The 19,268-nt window shown below is 42.0% G+C and overlaps 1 protein-coding gene across 4 annotated transcripts in view; it reads right to left on the bottom strand.

Annotated features, from left to right (window-relative positions):
- The window catches only part of map4k2 (mitogen-activated protein kinase kinase kinase kinase 2), a 51,732-nt gene that overhangs the window by 30,363 nt on the left and 2,101 nt on the right, over nt 1-19,268 (bottom strand). For all 4 annotated transcript variants that reach the window (XM_039609295.1, XM_039609296.1, XM_039609297.1 and 1 more), the window contains exons 2-8: nt 4,519-4,576; nt 3,410-3,500; nt 3,026-3,090; nt 2,153-2,208; nt 829-876; nt 696-738; nt 530-602 (exon numbers count right to left, since the gene is read on the bottom strand). In XM_039609295.1, coding sequence (XP_039465229.1) covers nt 530-602; nt 696-738; nt 829-876; nt 2,153-2,208; nt 3,026-3,090; nt 3,410-3,500; nt 4,519-4,576 — 434 coding nt within the window. The remainder of the gene's footprint in view (nt 1-529; nt 603-695; nt 739-828; nt 877-2,152; nt 2,209-3,025; nt 3,091-3,409; nt 3,501-4,518; nt 4,577-19,268) is intronic.

The raw sequence follows: 19,268 nt of genomic DNA, 5'->3' as shown, positions 1-19,268 counted from the left end.
ATCACTTTATTGTAAATTGAACTAGAACAAATTTGTCCTTTGCACATTTTTTTTTTCATGGACTCTGGTTTAGTAGAGGCTTTTCTGAGTAGGTAACTCAAAGACTGACAGACATGCCATAAAAGTACGAGCTCATCCCAGCAGACACAGACGGGACTGATGCTCCGCCTCCATCCTGTGGCTGCTGATGCAAGCCCGCTCTTATGAGGATCGATTTGTCTGGTTAATTCTGATAACGTATGAGGTTAAAAACACTAACCTTAAATAGGCTGATATATTGAACTGAGGCTATAAAACACACCTGAATTCAGCTGAAGTGAAAGCAGAACACTTGACTGATATTGTTACACAAAAGCACAACAGATGAACCTACAGCTGAGCATAAAGACAAAGAGCGCTGGCAGCATACAAGCTCACAGTGATAGCAGCACTGTAGAAAAACAGAGAGGTCTGTGTCACCATCCACAGACAGACACTGTTTGCTCAGGGTTTGGTAAGGTTAGGGTTAGTGGTGATGTATTCATCTTACCAGTAAGGAGTTCCAATAAAGGACTTCCTCTTGGCCACAGAGGCACTGATCTCTGCTGCGATCCCAAAATCAGCTGGACACAGAGGAGAGACGCAGGGTCACAGTGCAGCTAAAATCCAACATCGTGCTTACCTAAGCCTACATAAGTACTGCAAATCACACTGACCCAGTTTCACATCTCCACGCTCGGTCAAAAGGATATTGGCTCCCTGCAAAGACAATACACACAGATCCAAGCTTGTTCACAAGATCCACAGTCTGAGCGTCACTATTAAACAGTAACAACTAAACAGCTGTACCTTTATGTCCCTGTGCATTTTACCAGTTTCGTGCAAGTGATACAGGCCCTGGAAAAGATGGAAATCAGCTGATTACTGTGAGAATGTATTTAATTACTGCTTAAGTCATGGTTTACAACACTGAGCTGGGAAGAGGTGTAGCCAGAAAGATCTGTTAGAGAGAGAAAACATACAGCCGAACTGACTGACTAACATTAGTAATTTGTAACATAGGATCAGGCGGACATTGAGGTATTGAACATTAATAAACTATGACACTGTAATTCTCTACTGACCTGCTGACACACCTATAACCACAGGGTCAGCCTCAGTGAGATGTGCTGGTATGAAATGCAAGGGTTGAACGTAAAATACAAGCACGACTCCGTTTCCAGAAAAGTGGCATCAAATTCAAATAGAGTTTCAATAAACGGTGAGTAGCATTGCTACCTGTGCAGCATTTGGGTTAAATAAAGGATTCAAATGGCCTGAGTGATGAGGGTTACTCACACCATGGCTCTGATTGGTGAGGTGAGTGGGTAGGGGCGGGGATGGCCTCCAGGGGTGGCAGAGGGCAGCTAATGATTTGGGCGGTGTTAATGACCCTCTGCACAGCACTCCACCCAGGCAGTAGGAGAGCATGCACTCCACTGAGGAGCGATCCCCATCTTCATCTAGTCTTGTATGAATCAGAAACAATACCTCTATGTTTCCTTAGTTTGATTTTTGTAACCTTTATGTGCTTTGAATGCAGACTAGTACACTGATCGTGAACAACACTGGTGAAAGTTTTGGCAGCACTTTTTCTGGTGTTTTTTGCTGTCAGTCTGCAAAGCTGATCATCCAACAAAGCTTTGAGTGGGCAGAAGGTCACGGTCCATGAAAACACAGTGTGCCGTATGGCTGCTGTGGCTCAAGAGGTCAGATGGGTTTTCCAGCACCGCCAGAATGTTGGCAGCTCCTCCCACCTGCGTATCCACTCGTCCCTGGTAAAGACACTGAACCGCATCCTATGCATTCATTGCGATGTGCGTGTGTGTGTGTGATTGTTTAAAGGAATTAAAGGAATAAAAAGAATTGCACTGTGAGTACAACTGTATATAGGTGAAAGTGGCTTGTAGCAGAAAGCACTCAGTTAGTTAGAAAAGAGCTATATCAGGACCAGACCATTTATCATGTTCTACTGCAGAGGCAGCTTCAGAACATCTACAGTGCACTTAGTGGTCTGGCACGACTGAAGCTGCTCTGAAGCTGGGAAAAAACACATGACTCATTGTGTCAGCAGGGTGTCTGTAAAGACTTTGCAGTGCAACAGTAACAAGCTTCCTGGACTGAAAAGCCTTACCTGGAGAGTTTCCCTGCACACAAATGCTATCTGCTTCTCCTTCAGTGGGCCCGTCACTGTGGAAAAGAGTCTGATTAACAGCTGTGAGACATGAGAGTAAGAGTGGAACTGGCTGTCAGGGATCATTGTGCCTACTTCCACATCTGCTTTGCACCAACTATTCAAATGACTGAGCGTCAAAGTGGTAGTTACAGTTGGAGATGCAGGGAAATACTTCAGCTGTCTCACTCAGACTCATCGGGTGGAAACAGTACTCATATAGTTATGTTTACACAGCTCCACTATGGTCTTATTCATCCTTATTGGCTCATTTGGAAAGTGCAAAGACAGAAAGAAATGGAACAAATAGCTTTAGTTTTTGATTTTAGATTTTTAGTTGTTTCTTGCTTTGCAGTACCTAAAAATAATTCCTGGTCCTGGAAAGGAAACATTTCCTCTTATTCCTCTCTCTTTGAGTAGTTCACCACTTATATGTTAGGCTAGCAGTCTTTGTTTTTTTAATACATATTTCTTGGTTCACAGAAGGACAAACTAAAATCTAATTAAATAATTAGCAGTCATAAAGTTCCCTTAATGACAATCCTTTTTTGTATCCAGTCCAGGTGAGGTGCATACTGGAAAGTCACCCAGCCAATCACAGGCCCTCATTACTAACAATGCACGACACTAATTTAATCACATGCTTATTGTCATTGCCAGTGTCATACACGTGAATTCGGCTGATCGAGGACAAACTGCTGACTTTACTTGTTAAGTGCAATAAAAACTTGCACAAAAATGCTCGTTTGCACTGTGACTGCTCCCAGTCAAAGTTTTATGAGGACAGTAGATGCGTCGTGTTCTGACATGAATTTTAGATGTGTGTGTTTTTACCATGGTAGATATCCTGCAGGGAGCCTCCACCGCAGTACTCCATGCAGATCCACAGCTTGGTGTTTCTAAAGAGAGACACTCAGCTTTTATTTGACATGTGTGACATGCGTGCTGCTCTTCTGTGGCTGAACAGCTTTGCAGGCATTGGTTAAAAACAAGTACTGCATTTAAGAAGGAAGCAGACAGGCCTTAATATAGTGAAGTCAATGCATTTACTCCCACAAGCACACAGTATCATGAGCTGGTGGGCCAACAATGTAACTAAGCAGTAGAAGGAGTGGGAGAGGAATTCAGCAGCAGCGCGTGCAGGATAAAAGTCAAATTCCACATATTTCAGTCCACCAACAATCCGAGGAATTCCACACATCAGAAAACACCCAGCACCTGTGGTAGCTCCCAAAGTAGGCCACGATGTTTTTGTGCTTGCACTCCTTCATCATGGTAATCTCCTGCTGGATGGGGGTGATGTCATCACCTGAGCACACAGACAGCACAGCGAGGGTTTACTGACTCATGACAGCTAACTTCACACAGTTACAGAACAGCAAAGCTAGACAACTGGGAGAACTGGGAGCTTCTCCATGGAGCAAGGGATATAGCGAATCTGGGAAATTCTTTTAGTGGAAAAAAGAAAATACTGCACACCCACGTGGTGCTCAGTGTTATCAGCTGTGTGAGATACAATGAAATCAGTTCTGGTTTTTCCAACAACTCAAATGGCTGTATTAGTTACTTATTCAAGGATACACTTTTTCTATTTCTAAGCTAGAAAAGGACTCAGTCCGTTCCTTATATCATTCCAGTATAACCCGTATACTGGACAATATATACGGGACAAATCCAAAAGAAACTCTTTGTAGTGCAAAACACGTTCCTTTAAAAAGATTTCAATGAAAGCAAAGCGAGGACATAGATTCAGAAAACAGTTGAATATCTATAGGCTGTCAATATGAACAATGGCAGTAACAAACACTTACACATCGCTCCATACAGCATTATCACTTTGACTCTTTCTATATATTAACAGTACACAGCAGACTTCTAATAATCGTAGTTATCGGGCTTTGGGTCACGTTTTCACCCATAAATTCTGAAGTTGACCTTTGACTTTGGTGGATGTAAAAGAATTTGAATGGATTGTAAACATGACTCCACTCTCACTCACACTTTATCTATAATAAAGAAATAAATATTACTGATATTAGCATAGCGGTGATAGGAGGGCCCAGCCACGCCTCTGTGATCACGAGCAATAACATCACAGTTAGCAACAAGTTAGCAACATGTGTGACAAAGCAATTTATTAAGCTATTGCTTGGTTGCTTAATCCTATTGCTGCTGTGCTGTAAACTGTAAAACAGCTGATGTGACCTTGAGTAATATTATTTGCAAGTTTCACTGAAACTGACCAATACTGTGAGCTGTGGACAGCTAATGGACACCTTAGTGTGCACTTCCTGTGAGCACATGCTGTGTTTGGGCTTTTAACACACCTGAGTCGAGCTTGACAATCTTGATAGCTGCCAGTTCAGACGTCCGGATGTTGCGAGCCTGAAAGGAAAGCAAAATAGTCTTTATAATAAATAACATATAAGATAAAAGTACACGCAGGTAACTGTACCCAAAAGAAGCACGGTGGCCCATTTGGCCAAAAAGCTGGGCTGTAACACAAACTTGGAGTAATCTGGACGCTGCAGTAACAGACAGCACACTCATACACAGAGTCAAACACATCCTTCAGTGGGCTTCAGCAGAGATGGAACAATATCCAGAGTACATCTTGTCAAGTGGTTAACTGCTTCATTCTGCAGTGAAAAGACTGTTTCACATTCCTAAATGTGGGCAGTGATGAAGGCATATGGGATGCCTGATAGTTTTATTAGAATGGTTCAGTTTCTATATAAAATGTTCATGTTGCAAATAAAAGTAAACTGAGCGAATCTTTTAATATGTCCTGTGAAGGGAAGCAGAGATTTAAAAGCTGCCCTGTGTGTCCTCGCTATTAGTCCTTTGTGAAAAAAAAATCATTAATATCATAACTTAAAGGATATGATCTAAATGACTCATATAGAGTGACAGCCATGGCTTATGCCGATGACATCACAGTCATAATCAAGAATCAAAAAGAGGAAGAACTCAAACAATACGAGTTAGCATCAGGAGCTAAACTACAGACAAAACAGACGGTGTGTGGATCGGCCATGTCTGCAGTAAATATGCAGGTAAAGGACAAGAAGTCAAAGTCTTGGGAATTGGGATTAGTGGGAAGGCTGTTGGCTTCTGAACTGGTTCAAGAAGGAATGTGAAAACAAAGCAGTAGTTCTGAAATGGGAAAATGTAAAATCCAAATGACAAAGCATGTTTAAAATAGTTAAAATCCATATCAAGATGATTGTTTCCACTACAGCAGAAAGTCATGATTAATAAATTATGTGTAAAACTGATATGGGGGACAAACCGTGAGGTAACAAAAAGGTACTTAGTGTCCAAAAGCAAAGCGAATGGCAGCTTGGATGTGGCTGATCTTAGTATCACTTAAAATCCTTTTTATTCTCTTCAAATATTTTTATTGTGAAGCACAAATAACAATCAGAAATTGCCCCATAGGATGACATTGCTTCCTTTTTACAGTTTTGTCATCAAGAAAAGGGGAAAAACAAGCCAGAACAACAAAAACAAGAAAAAACAAAACCGAGACAGTGGAAAGTACCAAAAAGGGCGGTCAAAACAACAACAAAACAAAACAAAACAAAACAAACAAACAGAAACAACAACAACAACAACAACAACAACAACAACAACAACAACAACAAAAACCCCTCCTCCCTACACCCTTCCCCTATCCCAGAGTGCTGTCAGCTTATTTTAACCAATGGTGAAGTCCACATAGTAGCTCTTATTTGTTCTTCGTTTCCAGGTGCTCAATGAGTGGCCTCCAAATCTGATCGAAGTCCTCCAGTTTGTCGTTTATAAAGTAGCGGATCCTTTCCAGATGAAGAGTATCTGTCAGTACTGAAATCCAGGCTTTCAAGGAGGGCACTTCTTTTCCCTTCCATAGGAGGAGAATCAGTCTCTTTGCACACATCAGGCCAGAGGACAGGAGGGAAATCTGTGTGCACTTAGGTTTTTTAGATTGTTCCGACAGTCCAATAAGAATCAAAATGGGGTCAGAGTCTAACTGCACATCAAAAAGTTTGGAAAAAAAAGAAAAAACTGAAGCCCAAAAACTTTGTAATTTAGTACACATTACAAAACTGAAGCAGATCAGCTTCTGCACATTGACATTTATCACAGATGGGTGACGTTTCAGGAAATATCGATGTAATCTTGTCTTCGAGTAGTGCAATCTGTGCAAAATTTTAAACTGAACTGACCTATGTCGGGCGTCGATAGAGCAGGAATTAACATAACGTAGCCCTTTAGTCCAGATATCATTAGGAATTTCTGACCCCAATTCCTTTTCCCAAGCTGATTTTATTTTACCTGTATCCTTCTGCAGAGTGACTGTAAAATCCTTTTTATTAAATGTGTTGGGAAACACTTTGGGTTAGGGGCAATGAGGCCGTTTGGTCCACATTGAAAGGAGAGGTCGGTCTGGTGTCCCCGATTATACACTCCATTTTAGAGATGTTACTGAGCTACTGGAAACACCTAACATAAACTGGAATCATGTATGCACAAAGCAAATTTATAGTATAATTAATGAAAACAATAATGGGGGTTGTAATGTCACGCTCACTCATCCAGGTAAGGAAATCCCCAAAGGCTGATTCTGGTCATCTGGAAGTTTTCAGTGGGAGAAACATTTCATCACTCATCCATCCAGACACAGAAGAGCCACCTCGTCAGGCCAGGACTCTGCAGTCTATTTACACCTACAGGCCAGTGGACCCGCTTTCAATGATGAGGATGTAACATCCTGGACAGGGAGGAACGCTGGTTTGAGGGCGGAGTCAAGGAGGCCATTTACGTGAAAAGGGAAAGACCATCTCTGAATCGAGGAGGGGGCCTAAGGGTACATCTGTCACCATCTTACAATGCTGTGATTGCAGCCATTCCCCAACTCTCTGTGAATGGTACGGCTCTTGGTGTACAGCTCAGCCACCACCATTGATCAGTGGTTGTTGATCAATGGTCAATAACAATCTGTATATTAATGATGAAGGAACTGACCTCCCAGCCCATTGTTCCTTCAGTGGTGCTGGTTTCAGTCATTGTGCAAATGTGCTGTTTATAATGTTTGAAACCTGCAGTCAGCTGAGACTGAAGGAGTCACCTGGATGATGACGAAACGTTTCTCCCACTGAGATGAAAAGAATCAACGTTTTGGGAATAACTGAGGTTTAATACAGTATAAATATAAATGTTTTAAATATATGAATGTTTTTCGATGGACTTTAATAAATGTTCTGTATGTGTTTTTATGTAAACTGACATCATTTTCTTCAATAAATGCTTTTTTTTAAAAGAAAGAAAACGAAGTGATGAAAATACGAGGTCTGTAACAGCTGTCAGACACACTCCTAGAGAAATACTTTGTTTCTGCTCTAAGTACATCGAAAGACAGCTAGAGTCAATCCTTTTTCCATTTTCATTAAGCTTTTTTAATACACCTGTCTGAGTTCTCTGGTGGCATTGTTCAACCTAGGCTGACTTTTCCATTTTAGACTCCTGGTTGTGAGAGGAGCATCAGGTTTGACAGACAGTCATGAAAAGGGAATCTCAAATAACACAGACACGTGTCAGAGAGATTAACATCACGGATTTCAGTGTCACAGAGCGTCAGGACAGCAGACAGCACAAGATCCCGAGTGTGTCCACAGTTGTGTTTTGGGTCTATAAGATTTAAAAACTCATTAGTCAGCAGTGTATTAAAGGAGCAAATGTGAATATTAAATTCCCCTAGGATTAAAACACTGTCATATCTCGGCACAATTCCTGACAAGAATTGAGTCTCAAATAAAATCCTTATTGTACTTAAGTGGTCAATAAACCAGTCCATACAGCACAGGATGGACAGTTTGACAGATGCCATGAGAGCTGGATGCTGAGATGCTGAGCCACAGGTGAGTCGGTTCCAGGGGTCACCAAGAGATGAACACTTTAAGGTCCGGGGAAAGTTTGTTCAGAAGAATGTGGGGATCAGTCATCGGAGACGCAGCCATGCAGTTTGAACCCAGTCGGCACTGCTCTACAACAGTGGCTCTGATACTTAGGACAGACTGGAAGTCTTAAACCAGGAGAGTGGAAACAATTTTTAAGAAAACAGATGTCAATAAAGCAATCACAAACAGAACTGGTAAGCCACACACACCATCTCTCACCATCTCTCACCATCCAGCAGATATCAAGAAATCCTCACATTAGCTGGAATAAGCTGACTGATGATGGCTGTAGTGATAGATGTAGCTTTACTGAGTGATGAAGAAAGAACACAAGAACCTCGAGAAATACCAAGAGCTGAGAGAGAAATTCAAGAAGATGTGCAGGGTGAAGGCAACAATGGTCCCTGTGGTAATCAGAGCACTCGGGGCAAAGACCCCCAAGCTGAGCGAGTGCCTCCAGCAGATCCCAGAAACATCCCAGATCTCTGTCCACGCAGTCCTCAGACCAGCAAAGATACTGCGCAGGACACTCAAGCTCTCGGGCCTCTAGTAGAGGAAGTGCAGCCAATACTGATACTCCTACTATGTTATAATTACACTTAACCAACATAAAAATTTCCTTTTAACAGACCTTCAGCACAACCAAGCAAGAGATTAATAATAACTAATGATTAAATGCACAGTGGGGTATTAACACATAATTAGTAAAAAGGTGTGTGAGGAAAAAACAGAAGCCCAGATCTATTACAGTGAATTTAAGGGAGGATTCAGGGTTACCTGATCCAGCTCTCACTATATGCTTTATAAAAAACAAACATTTTAAGCCCAATATTGAACGTTTTGTGGTTTTGAAAGCCTGAGGTGGATTCTCACAGCCAGTGTCAAGCTGCTCCGAACACCAGACGAGGTGTCTGTTTGGCAAATCCAAACTAGGAGCTTATTCCACAGAAGAGGGACCTGAAAGCAACTCTCTGCCTTCCATTCTACTTTTAAATAAGAGGTCTATTGGAGTGATATGGTACTACGAGATATATATTGTAAGGTAGATCCTACAATAATACATACAGAGACAAACCCAACAATCATATGACCCCCTATGAACAAGCACTTTGGCGACAGTGGGAAGGAAAAACTCCCTTTTAACAGGAAGAAACCTCCGGCAGAACCAGGCTCAGGGAGGGGCGGGGCCATCTGCTGTGATTGGTTGGGGTGAGAGAAGGAAGACAGGATAAAGACATGCTGTGGAAGAGAGACAGAGATTAATAACAGATATGATTCAGTGCAGAGAGGTCTATTAACACATAGTGAGTGAAGAAGAAACACCCAATGCATCATGGGAATCCCCCAGCAGCCTACACCTATTGCAGCATAACTAAGGGAGGATTCAGGGTCACCTGGTCCAGCCCTAACTATATGCTTTAGCAAAAGGAAAGTTTGAAGCCTAATCTTAAAAGTAGAGATAGTGTCTGTCTCCTGAATCCAAACTGGAAGCTGGTTCCACAGAAGAGGGGCCTGAAAACTGAAGGCTCTGCCTCCCATTCTACTTTTAAATACTCTAGGAACAACAAGTAGGCCTGCAGTGCGAGAGCGAAGTGCTCTAATAGGGTGATATGGTACTACAAGGTCATTAAGATAAGATGGGGCCTGATTATTTAAGACCTTGTATGTGAGGAGCAGGATTTAGAATTCTGGATTTAACAGGAAGCCAATGAAGGGAAGCCAAAACAGGAGAAATCTGCTCTCTCTTTCTAGTCCCTGTCAGGACTCTTGCTGCAGCATTTTGGATTAACTGAAGGCTTTTCAGGGAGTTTTTAGGACATCCTGATAATAATGAATTACAGTAGTCCAGCCTGGAAGTAATAAATGCATGAACTAGAATAGGTGAGAATAAGGAAGGGAACTTGTATGTTATAACTTTGTTTTTCTAAAACCAACAACGACACAAGCATGAGTGGCCCACAGACAAGCTGTGCCACATACTTTTGCACTGCCTCCGTTTGACCACATAGCTCTCTGCACCAGATGGGCAGTCCCTCGTCTGCCTGCAGACTACAAATATGCCATCTCTGCAGGACCACAAGTCAACTTTTCTCCTCTCTCTGCCCATTTGTCAAAGTCGGGCAGTATTTCACAAAAGACTCACACCTCTGCTCTTGTGACCCTCACTGTCCTACATGATGTGCCAGATAATGGGCACTCTTCAACAGATGCACCTCATTCTCAAATGAAAAAAGTGTCAATGAGAGATTAACTTGAGAAGGAGATGTACATCTAGTGTCAACCCACAGAGCACCAGAAATATAGTAGCGTCGTATGCGTCATATGCGTACCAGCGCTGTGACAGAAAGCACTTTTGTGGTTTTGACAGCCTGGGTGAGATGCATTCAGCTGGCATAAAGCTGCTCTGTACACCAAACCAGACATACTGTGTTGTGCACAACAAAGATAAATGATCCCACGTTATTTAACACAGAACCAACAGAAGCCAAACTATTAAAAGTGGTCACGGTTACGAAACTACTGAGGTCCCAGGTGGTGGTAGTCACAGCTTTATCACAATAATATATATTAACATTTTAATTTTATTTTATTATACATCTATTGCAACAAAATATGTCAATGTTATTATTTATGTGATGCATTATTCTGTATTTTGGATTCCTGGGTGCAAAACACTCAATACTCTTCTTTTTCTGCTCCATGACTATGCAAAGGTCCCACTTTGTGATGCTTGGAGGCACCAAGTATCACAACCTTAGTGAAGACACAGTGTATACACACACACACACACACACACACACACACACACACACACACACACACACACACACACACAGAAATGGAAAAAATTCACCTTCTTAAAGTGTACTTTGAACGTAAACGGTCTCCATTTCTGGTTTGTGTCGGACTTTTTGATTCCATGAGCAGCACACATGCTAACTGCTGTTACTCATCCTGACTGGTTAAATCCTGATTCCCCACAAGCTCCTCAGGTTTTGGCGCAACCAAGCTGAGTATGCACATGAGTCAACACATAAGCACAGCTCAGAAAGGCATTAAAAATAACACCAGAGCACCAAAGCATCCACTCCGGGTTGAGAGAGCAGTACACCAAGAGCAGACTGACTAACCTGAGCAGCACCTGGACGACAACAAAGCCTCAAGTTTCAATTTATTTATACATCGACAAATCACAACAGCAGTTGTCAGTTAATGCAGCTCAATGCCCCACACATGGATGTGCTTGGCACTGTACAACGCTAATAACATACATTAGGAACTCAGTGAGACTGTTGAAGGGAGCACTGGAGGCGTGAACTGCAAGGCAATTCCACGTGTCACCATCAAGTGCAGAGTACACCAAGATGATGCACCGCCCCCGCTGGATCTGACATATTCAGACTGTATAAGTGTGGCCAAATGGTGGGAAAGTGAGGTGGAGTGGCTAGAAGGCATGTTAGCATACATCCAGGACAGCTACACGTACCAGGGTATTCCACAGACCAACGGAAACCATGAGGATTTAAGAAGGTCAGCCACAGCCAAAACCTCCAGAAGGTGCTGAAAACCCATCTCAACTGTAGGAATAGAATCCAGGCTATCATTACCAGTAATGAGACACTCAGCTGGAATAACAAGCTGGCCACAGGAGTGCACAGATGCCACTGATGTCAAGACATGAAAACTCCTCACAGTCCACCCACAGTCCCGACGCTGTTCAAGCAACAGAAAGAGGGAAGGTGGGATTGGAGAGCGTCAGAGCTACAATCTAGAAGGAAACACAGTCTATCCACAAATATACACTAGAACCCAGAGACGTGACCTTTATTTATGACCAAAACTGCACCCACACTCTACAGAGAGGTGAAGGCTAAAGCTGAGGATAGTTTGATTACATCAGAAAGGGTTACATTAAACTGCAACGTGTGGACATCACAGGCTGTGGATTCATAAATCACAGTAAGAGCTCATTATCTCACAGAGGACTGGTCACGACTGTCTCACACCCAAAATGCCAGTAATAACAAAGTAGTCAACATACATTTGATTTCAGTTAGATTGGAGTGAAAACAGTTCGGTTTGTCAGGTGCATGTTGCATTTATGACGCGTTTTAACGCCAGCTGGTCAGCATGTGTCGGTCTGCTTGACACCCTCATGTTGCAGCAATAAAAATGGTGCCAGTGAAAGGAATCGACTGAGACCTTCAGTTCAGTTACTGACCAAACAGATATACCTTTGGGGACAACATCTACTAGACTGTAATGATTGGGGGCGCTGTGGTTCAGGAGATGTTTACTAATCAGAACTTGGCTGGTTTGATCCCTGCACACCAAATGATACTTGGAAAGATACTGACCCCAGCCTGCCCCTGATTTATCTGTGCGAATGCTGAAAAACATTAAACGTCACACAGGGTTGTGTAATAATTAAATACAATATCAACAGAGAACCATGTTAAAGCAGAAGAAAATAAAACACATAAAAATAAAATAAAAAACATCAATAACAAAATGTCTGTGAAGGTTTTCAGTCATCAAGGACATGATAGTTCGTAGGTCACACGAGCCACACCTGCTTACACACCTTGGCTCATGTGATTAGGTAGAGGATCAATAGGGGGTCCACGACCCTTTTGGGGACACTCCCAAAGGGCTTAAATCTGGGACTCTCCACCCGTCGCTCTTAGAACTGAAGAAGCTTCTCGGATGAGACGTGAAACATCTTCAGGAAGTTCAGACGCTTTTCTTTCCAAGCTCATCAATAACACATGAATGTCAGCAGATCTGATTAAACAGAAAAGTGTCTTTTAAAAGACTCCACAGACTCGGTTAAACTTAGCAGGAGTGGTAAGCTGTTCCAGACCCTTGGTGTCTGGGAATTTTCCATCGGGATTCTGCGTTTTCCTGTATCCGCCCTCGTAGGTGGAGTTTCTGGTGTCTCACCTGAAATCCGTCGGTGGATAATAAGCAGAGGGATTCTTCAAACTACTCTCCTCCAGTTTGTCAGCTACATTCTGGTGGTAACCAGGCCTTCATGTTCCTCATGCCTCTAGTTCTCCACCACTTTTTCAAATCTACCGGACGCTGGTCACGCCTGCAAATATTGTGTTTGCAGGTATACATAGTGAACTGTTTTAAGAACCAGTTGGACCCTCAAACACGTACTGGCCCTTGGTCCATTTTAGTATGAACTGGCCGGAAAATGGACCCAACAGATCCAATGCAGACTGCAACTGCTAAACAAGGATCTGGACTCGTTCACTGCCTCATTGTAAGAATGGAGAAGTTCTTTAAGATATTGTATATGGACAATCAAACTCGCAGTCGACTGATAGGCTTTAATAAACATCAGCTCTTGATAAATGAAATATTCAAGTGCGTTGGCTGTCTCTCATAGTCCAAAGACATCCACACATTTTAGGTTATTCTAACTCACTCATGGTTGTGAAATAGATAAATTACTTAAAGGGTACAGAATTCTGCACTGTATAAACGTACATAAACATGTATAAATAAATAAATGTATTTAAATTGTAGTCTAAAGTGCATTGAGTTGTCAGTAAGACAAGAAAACTGTTACATAAATGCTCATTCAGTCCATTTTCACTGATTTCCTTAATAAACTCCTGGTTGGAGCTCTGCCTCCTGCCTGCTCCACTGACCAACATACATACCTGGGCAAATATCCAACAGCTCAATATGCTATCTTGAAGTTGAATGGTTTCTAATGATTGCAAACTACACTCTACACTGAGTTTACTCACTTCTTTAACACTGTCCACAGGATAGACAAACATTCTCACAGACAGCTGCTAGTTAAAGTAGATTAGAGCTAAAGTAGATGTTTTAAGGTATATGTCTGCCTGAGTACATCAGTCATCACTAGCCACTCACTCCGATGATGTCACATGGACACAATTTCATTCTGGCCATCCACAACAAACAAGGTAGCGTTAATGGGATAAGCACTTTGGCTCAACACAACCTGTGGCCCGCCTCTATTCACTTCCTGTTTTCTTTCCTGTTCCACCGCAGAGCTTCCTGTGACTGCACTGATAGTAACATCTCTGGCAGGCTTTTCATGCAGCCAGGCATGAAATAACACCCAGTCTGGGTTACGTACAAACGGTGGTGGAAGAGGAAGCGTCACGGCACTTTGATCAGGCTCCCACATGACCTGTGACGATGCTGTGTTTTGCTAAACTCTAGTATGTAGTGTGCCATTTCCCACTGAATGCAAATGTTAAAGTGGAGCATGTGTGGCCTGTCACACTAACATGTTTCACCAAACAATGAAACTGGAAACCTTTGAGTCAAGAAACCAGGTGAATTTGAGCTTAAATTTACTAAAAAGTGAGATATTAAAGTCAGATTTTTAGCTTCGCATTCTAACACGTTTGAACCGGGACTTAAAAGGCTCTGAAACTCACTTTGTGGAAATAGTTTCTCACAGTTTCAGCTTACAATTTGCAGATTGACGCGCTACCTCAGCTTTGCATTTTCACATTTCTGATCCTGGTGTAGCACGAACGAGCAGAAAGTGGAAAAAAGCAGCAGTTAAAACCCACACGCACTGATCTGATCACATGGCTGCTAACAGCGAGACAGCCAATCGGGTTTAAGACATTTAACTTGAACCTTGTATTTGTCACGTACAGAATTAGAGAGAAATGCTAAAAGCTAACTGACAGCTACTGACGGCACGCTGTATCAGTGATGGGTTCAGACCAACCTGTGATGCTGTAACAACAGCTCAACACAAAACTGTAAGACAAGCACTTTAATAAAAATGAGATCATTTTGGTTCATGTAAATGATACAAGACTTTTCAGCAGTCTGACAGAAAAATGCTAAATTTAAACTTTGCGATCAAATTAATCTGAAACAAAAATTTTAAATGTATAAAAAAAGCATTTATGCTACAAATTCAGAAGCATTCTCCATCTGATTGGCTGTGCTCTGTTAGAGATGTACACTTTGAATAACAGTAATGTTCTGCCACAGTCACATGTGCAGAGCCCTCGCCCTTGACTCACAGCTCCACCAATCCTGTAATAGTTGTGGGAGATGAAAACGGGCTATTGTCCAGTGTGTTGCTCACACAGGCTGCAAAATGTCCAAATGTTACTGTCAAATATGCTGCAGAATGTCAGCTTTGGTTTCAGATGAGATCAGCTGTCACTGACAGTGTTAGGCCCCTTTTGTTTTTACTGCTGCATTAAAAGAAAGTGGGAATAGCAAATATAAGAAATATGAAAGTATTGCATCCACGTAAACTTCTGCTCCACTAAAGAGGTACTGAGAATAAAATATCTTGTTCCGTCCTTTAATTCTGCAGTGATCTGAAAGTGCTGTAACTCAATTTAAGGACATATTTCCTCCACTGTTATCTTTTTTTAATGCCTGAGCAGCTACCTGAAGTCTGCTCCCACAGAAGTCGATGGTCTGTTAATAAATTTACATCGTCACTGCACACGACTCTGGATACTGTAACTCCTCTGAAAACTCAAGTCTTAAATCAGAAGTACTTGACACCCTGTTATAACTCTCAAACGTGCACCTTAAAGCAGATAACCCGTAAGCTGACATCATCATCAGTGAGCACGGGAGAATAGTTTGCTGCTTTAAGAAAAAGCCCTACGTCTTACCACTCATCACTGATTAAAGACAATAAGAACAACCCCAGGTTTCTCTTCAGCACTGTAGCCAGGCTGACAAACAGTCAGAGCTCTGTTGAGCCAACCATCCCTTTAATGTTAACTAGTAATGACTTCATGAACTTCTTCACAAATAAAATTTTAATCATTAGAGAAAAAATTATTCAAAGCCATCCCATAGATGAAACATTCAGTATAACAACTATAACACCTGGTGACATTTCCTATCAATCTTCTGTTTACTTCAATTATTTATTCCCCTAAACCATCAACGGGTCCTTTAGACCCTACTCCTACAAGACTGCTGAAAGACGTTACACCAAAAATTCTTGAAAGAGTAGCTGTCAAAAAGTTAACTGATCATTTGCAGAGGTTTATTTAAATGTCAGTTTCAGTCAGGATTCAGAATAGTGAAGGTTACAAATGATTTTCTTCTGGCCTCTGACAGTGGACTCATCTCTGTTAGACCTCAGTGCAGTGTTCCATACTGCTGACCATAATATTTAACTTACTGCATGGTGTAGCTGGTTTGCATCATATCTATCTAAATGTTTATGTAAATGGAGAGTCCATAAACAATTAGAGGTTAATGATGGAGTTCCACAGGGTTTAGTGCTAGGACCAATTCTGTTTACATCATACATGCTTCCCTTAGGCAGTATCATCAGAAGGCATAGCATACATTTTCACTGCTATTCAGATGATATCTACTCCTATCAATCTATCAAGCCAGATAACAAACACCAATTAGTTAAACTGCATGAATGTCTTATAAACACAAAGATCTGGATCAGCTCTAATTTCCTGCTACTAAATTCAGATCAAGCTGAAGTTATTGGACTTGGCCCTAAAAGGCCCTAACAGTAACACAACGTGTCTTTCAGTGTGCATATAAAACAAATATGTAGGACTGCTTTCTGCCATTTGCACAGTGTCTCTAAAATTAGGAATATCCTGTCTCAGATTGATGCTGAAAAACTAGCTGATGCATCCGTTACTTCCAGGCTGGACTACTGTAATTCATTGTTATCAGGATGTCCTAAAAACTCCCTGAGAAGCCTTCAGTTGATCCAAAAACACCCAATCACCCATTTTTCCTTTGTTTAGTAATAATAGCAGAAAAACACCACAACAGTTACTTCAAGGCACTTAAGAAACTCCAACAATCAGATGACCCTCTATGAGCAAGCACTTCCCACAGCTGCTTGCTCATAGAGGGGCCCCGGTCGTAGTTACACTCCCATGGGGCTAGGCTGCTGGGGGCTTCCCATGATCCACTGCATAGTGTTGCTATTATATTCATCACTTTTCACTCACAGTGTGTTTATACACACCTCTGCATTTAATTTACAGTTATTGTCATATGTGGCTGACAAAATGCCACACGCTCAGACACGTGTGAGCTTGTTGTGCACACTAGGGAATGTAAACATCGCTGTATCACTAACACTGAGGCTGTGCTATCTCGCAATCAGCACCTACGCTTATCCCAATAAGGAAGACACACACACACTTGGGAATGGCAATTTCAAGCAAACAATACTTCTAAATACGAATGGGGAACTATTCAACCACTCTTCATAACAAACAGAAACATCTGGGTGATTAATGCTGCTGTAGTGTCATAGTCGGGCTCTGGTTTGTTTGGAGTTCCTCTCATTCCTCCAATTGATTATCCCGAAGACTCTCTCCTTTCCTTTGGGTGGAGTTTGGGTTTCCCGCTCTTCAGCTGCACACACCTGACTGTCATCCGTTTCCTCAACTTCAGTATAAAAGGACCAGCTGGGCCATCCATACTCTGCCAGATAGTCTGCCTCCAACAAATGGTAAACACCTTGTTCCTTAGCAGTTTCCTATAATTCCTATTCTCACGTGCTTCTGTCTGTTCCCAGTGTTCCTCCCACCAGCTGAATAGCTTTCTGTCTCCATCATCTGCCATCAGATGAGCAAGTTGGTTCATTCACCATACCCACCTGGATCACTCTGCACTACTCTTCCATCTGCCTGGTCACCCACCTACGGCAACACTTACCTGAACTCAAACCAGCGCCCGGTCCCTTACTTTTTGGAAAGCCTCCTTCTTCCCCCAGACCCGGAGGAAGCCCCTGTGCTATTCCCATGGCCCCTCAGTACTCACCTCAATGTTTTCATATGTACAGTAAATAAAGACTGTAAGACTTTAATAGTTGTGTCTGTTGGCTCTGCTTTGGGGTCTACATGGTTGTTACAAGAGTAGGAAGCAAAGTTCTTCACTACAAGCTGATTCATCTCTGCTGTTAGTATCTGTAGAAATAAGGCTTTGGTTGTTTTACTCAACATCCCTAGTTGAACCTTTTCTCTTTAAAGTTAATTATGATTCTCTAAAATAAATGGCAAACAGAAAGGCGGCCTCTTCAGTAACCAGGGCCCTATACTACAAAGCTTGTTTAACATGTCAAGGGTATCGTTCCATTATCTGGGTTCACTTATCCCAGCATTATCAAACACAAAGCTGGTCATCAACTCTAGTTAACCCAGGATTTCCTCTACGCGTTCACATTAAAGTCAGCATCTGACAGTCACAGAGGGGGTGGATTCACAGATCGTATGACTCTTCTTCCATGGAAAACTATCCCTATGAGAGCCACCTACTCCAAAGAACGTATTAAATTGTCATGAACCACAAGTGGTTCCCCTCAGCCTCCTAGTAGACACACCTATGGCATCAATTTCAAAATCTGACGTCACCTTGTTCTTGAGTTATCATATTCATAAACTTGGGTGTCTAAGCTGTCCGCCTACCAGCTGGGTGACAACAATAACCATCAGCCTTTTAAATCTGAGGGGTAAAAAAGGATGAGATAAATTCTGGAGAAAATTCTTCTGTTAAGTTGCTGGTTTAGCACACAAACATTTAATTCATCACTGTATGAACTCTCTCTGATTATTTCTAAGGTGATGGCTGCACATTAGAGCTCTGAAACTTTAAACTGGATCCACTTAAACATGAATGCTTACTGTCCCACAGCCTGATGAGGGAGACATGGAAACTGCTTCAACTTGATGCCGATCAAAGGGAAAAATAACAGTGATTGAACAGGTATCCCTGGTCTGTGTACATTTTTAAATCATCATATTAATACACGGACATTCCCGTGACAAGGTGACGCACAGTTTGCGCGTCCTTCAGTGGTGTTAGTAAAGGTACAGCTTAACAAACTGCACATATAAAACATATTCCCCCAGTTTTAATGCTTACAGAACAATGAAACTGCTGTAACACCGTTTTTATAAATGCTCATTAGGGAAAAACAAAGACATTATACAGAATTAAACTTCAGAACTTCCTCAGGTGTACCTGAAGATAACATAACAGTCCCAGTGTGAACATCTCAGCCATGCTGGGGCTGTTGACACTTACACTCAGACAGGCAGGACAAAACACTGCAGCTGTACTCGTTCAACATTCAGCCCACAGTGTCATGTACACAGATTGTCAGG

Source organism: Oreochromis aureus, linkage group 3, assembly GCF_013358895.1.
Source record: "Oreochromis aureus strain Israel breed Guangdong linkage group 3, ZZ_aureus, whole genome shotgun sequence".
NCBI classification, from domain to species: Eukaryota; Metazoa; Chordata; class Actinopteri; order Cichliformes; family Cichlidae; genus Oreochromis; species Oreochromis aureus.
This window is presented reverse-complemented; position numbering and strand designations above follow the sequence as displayed.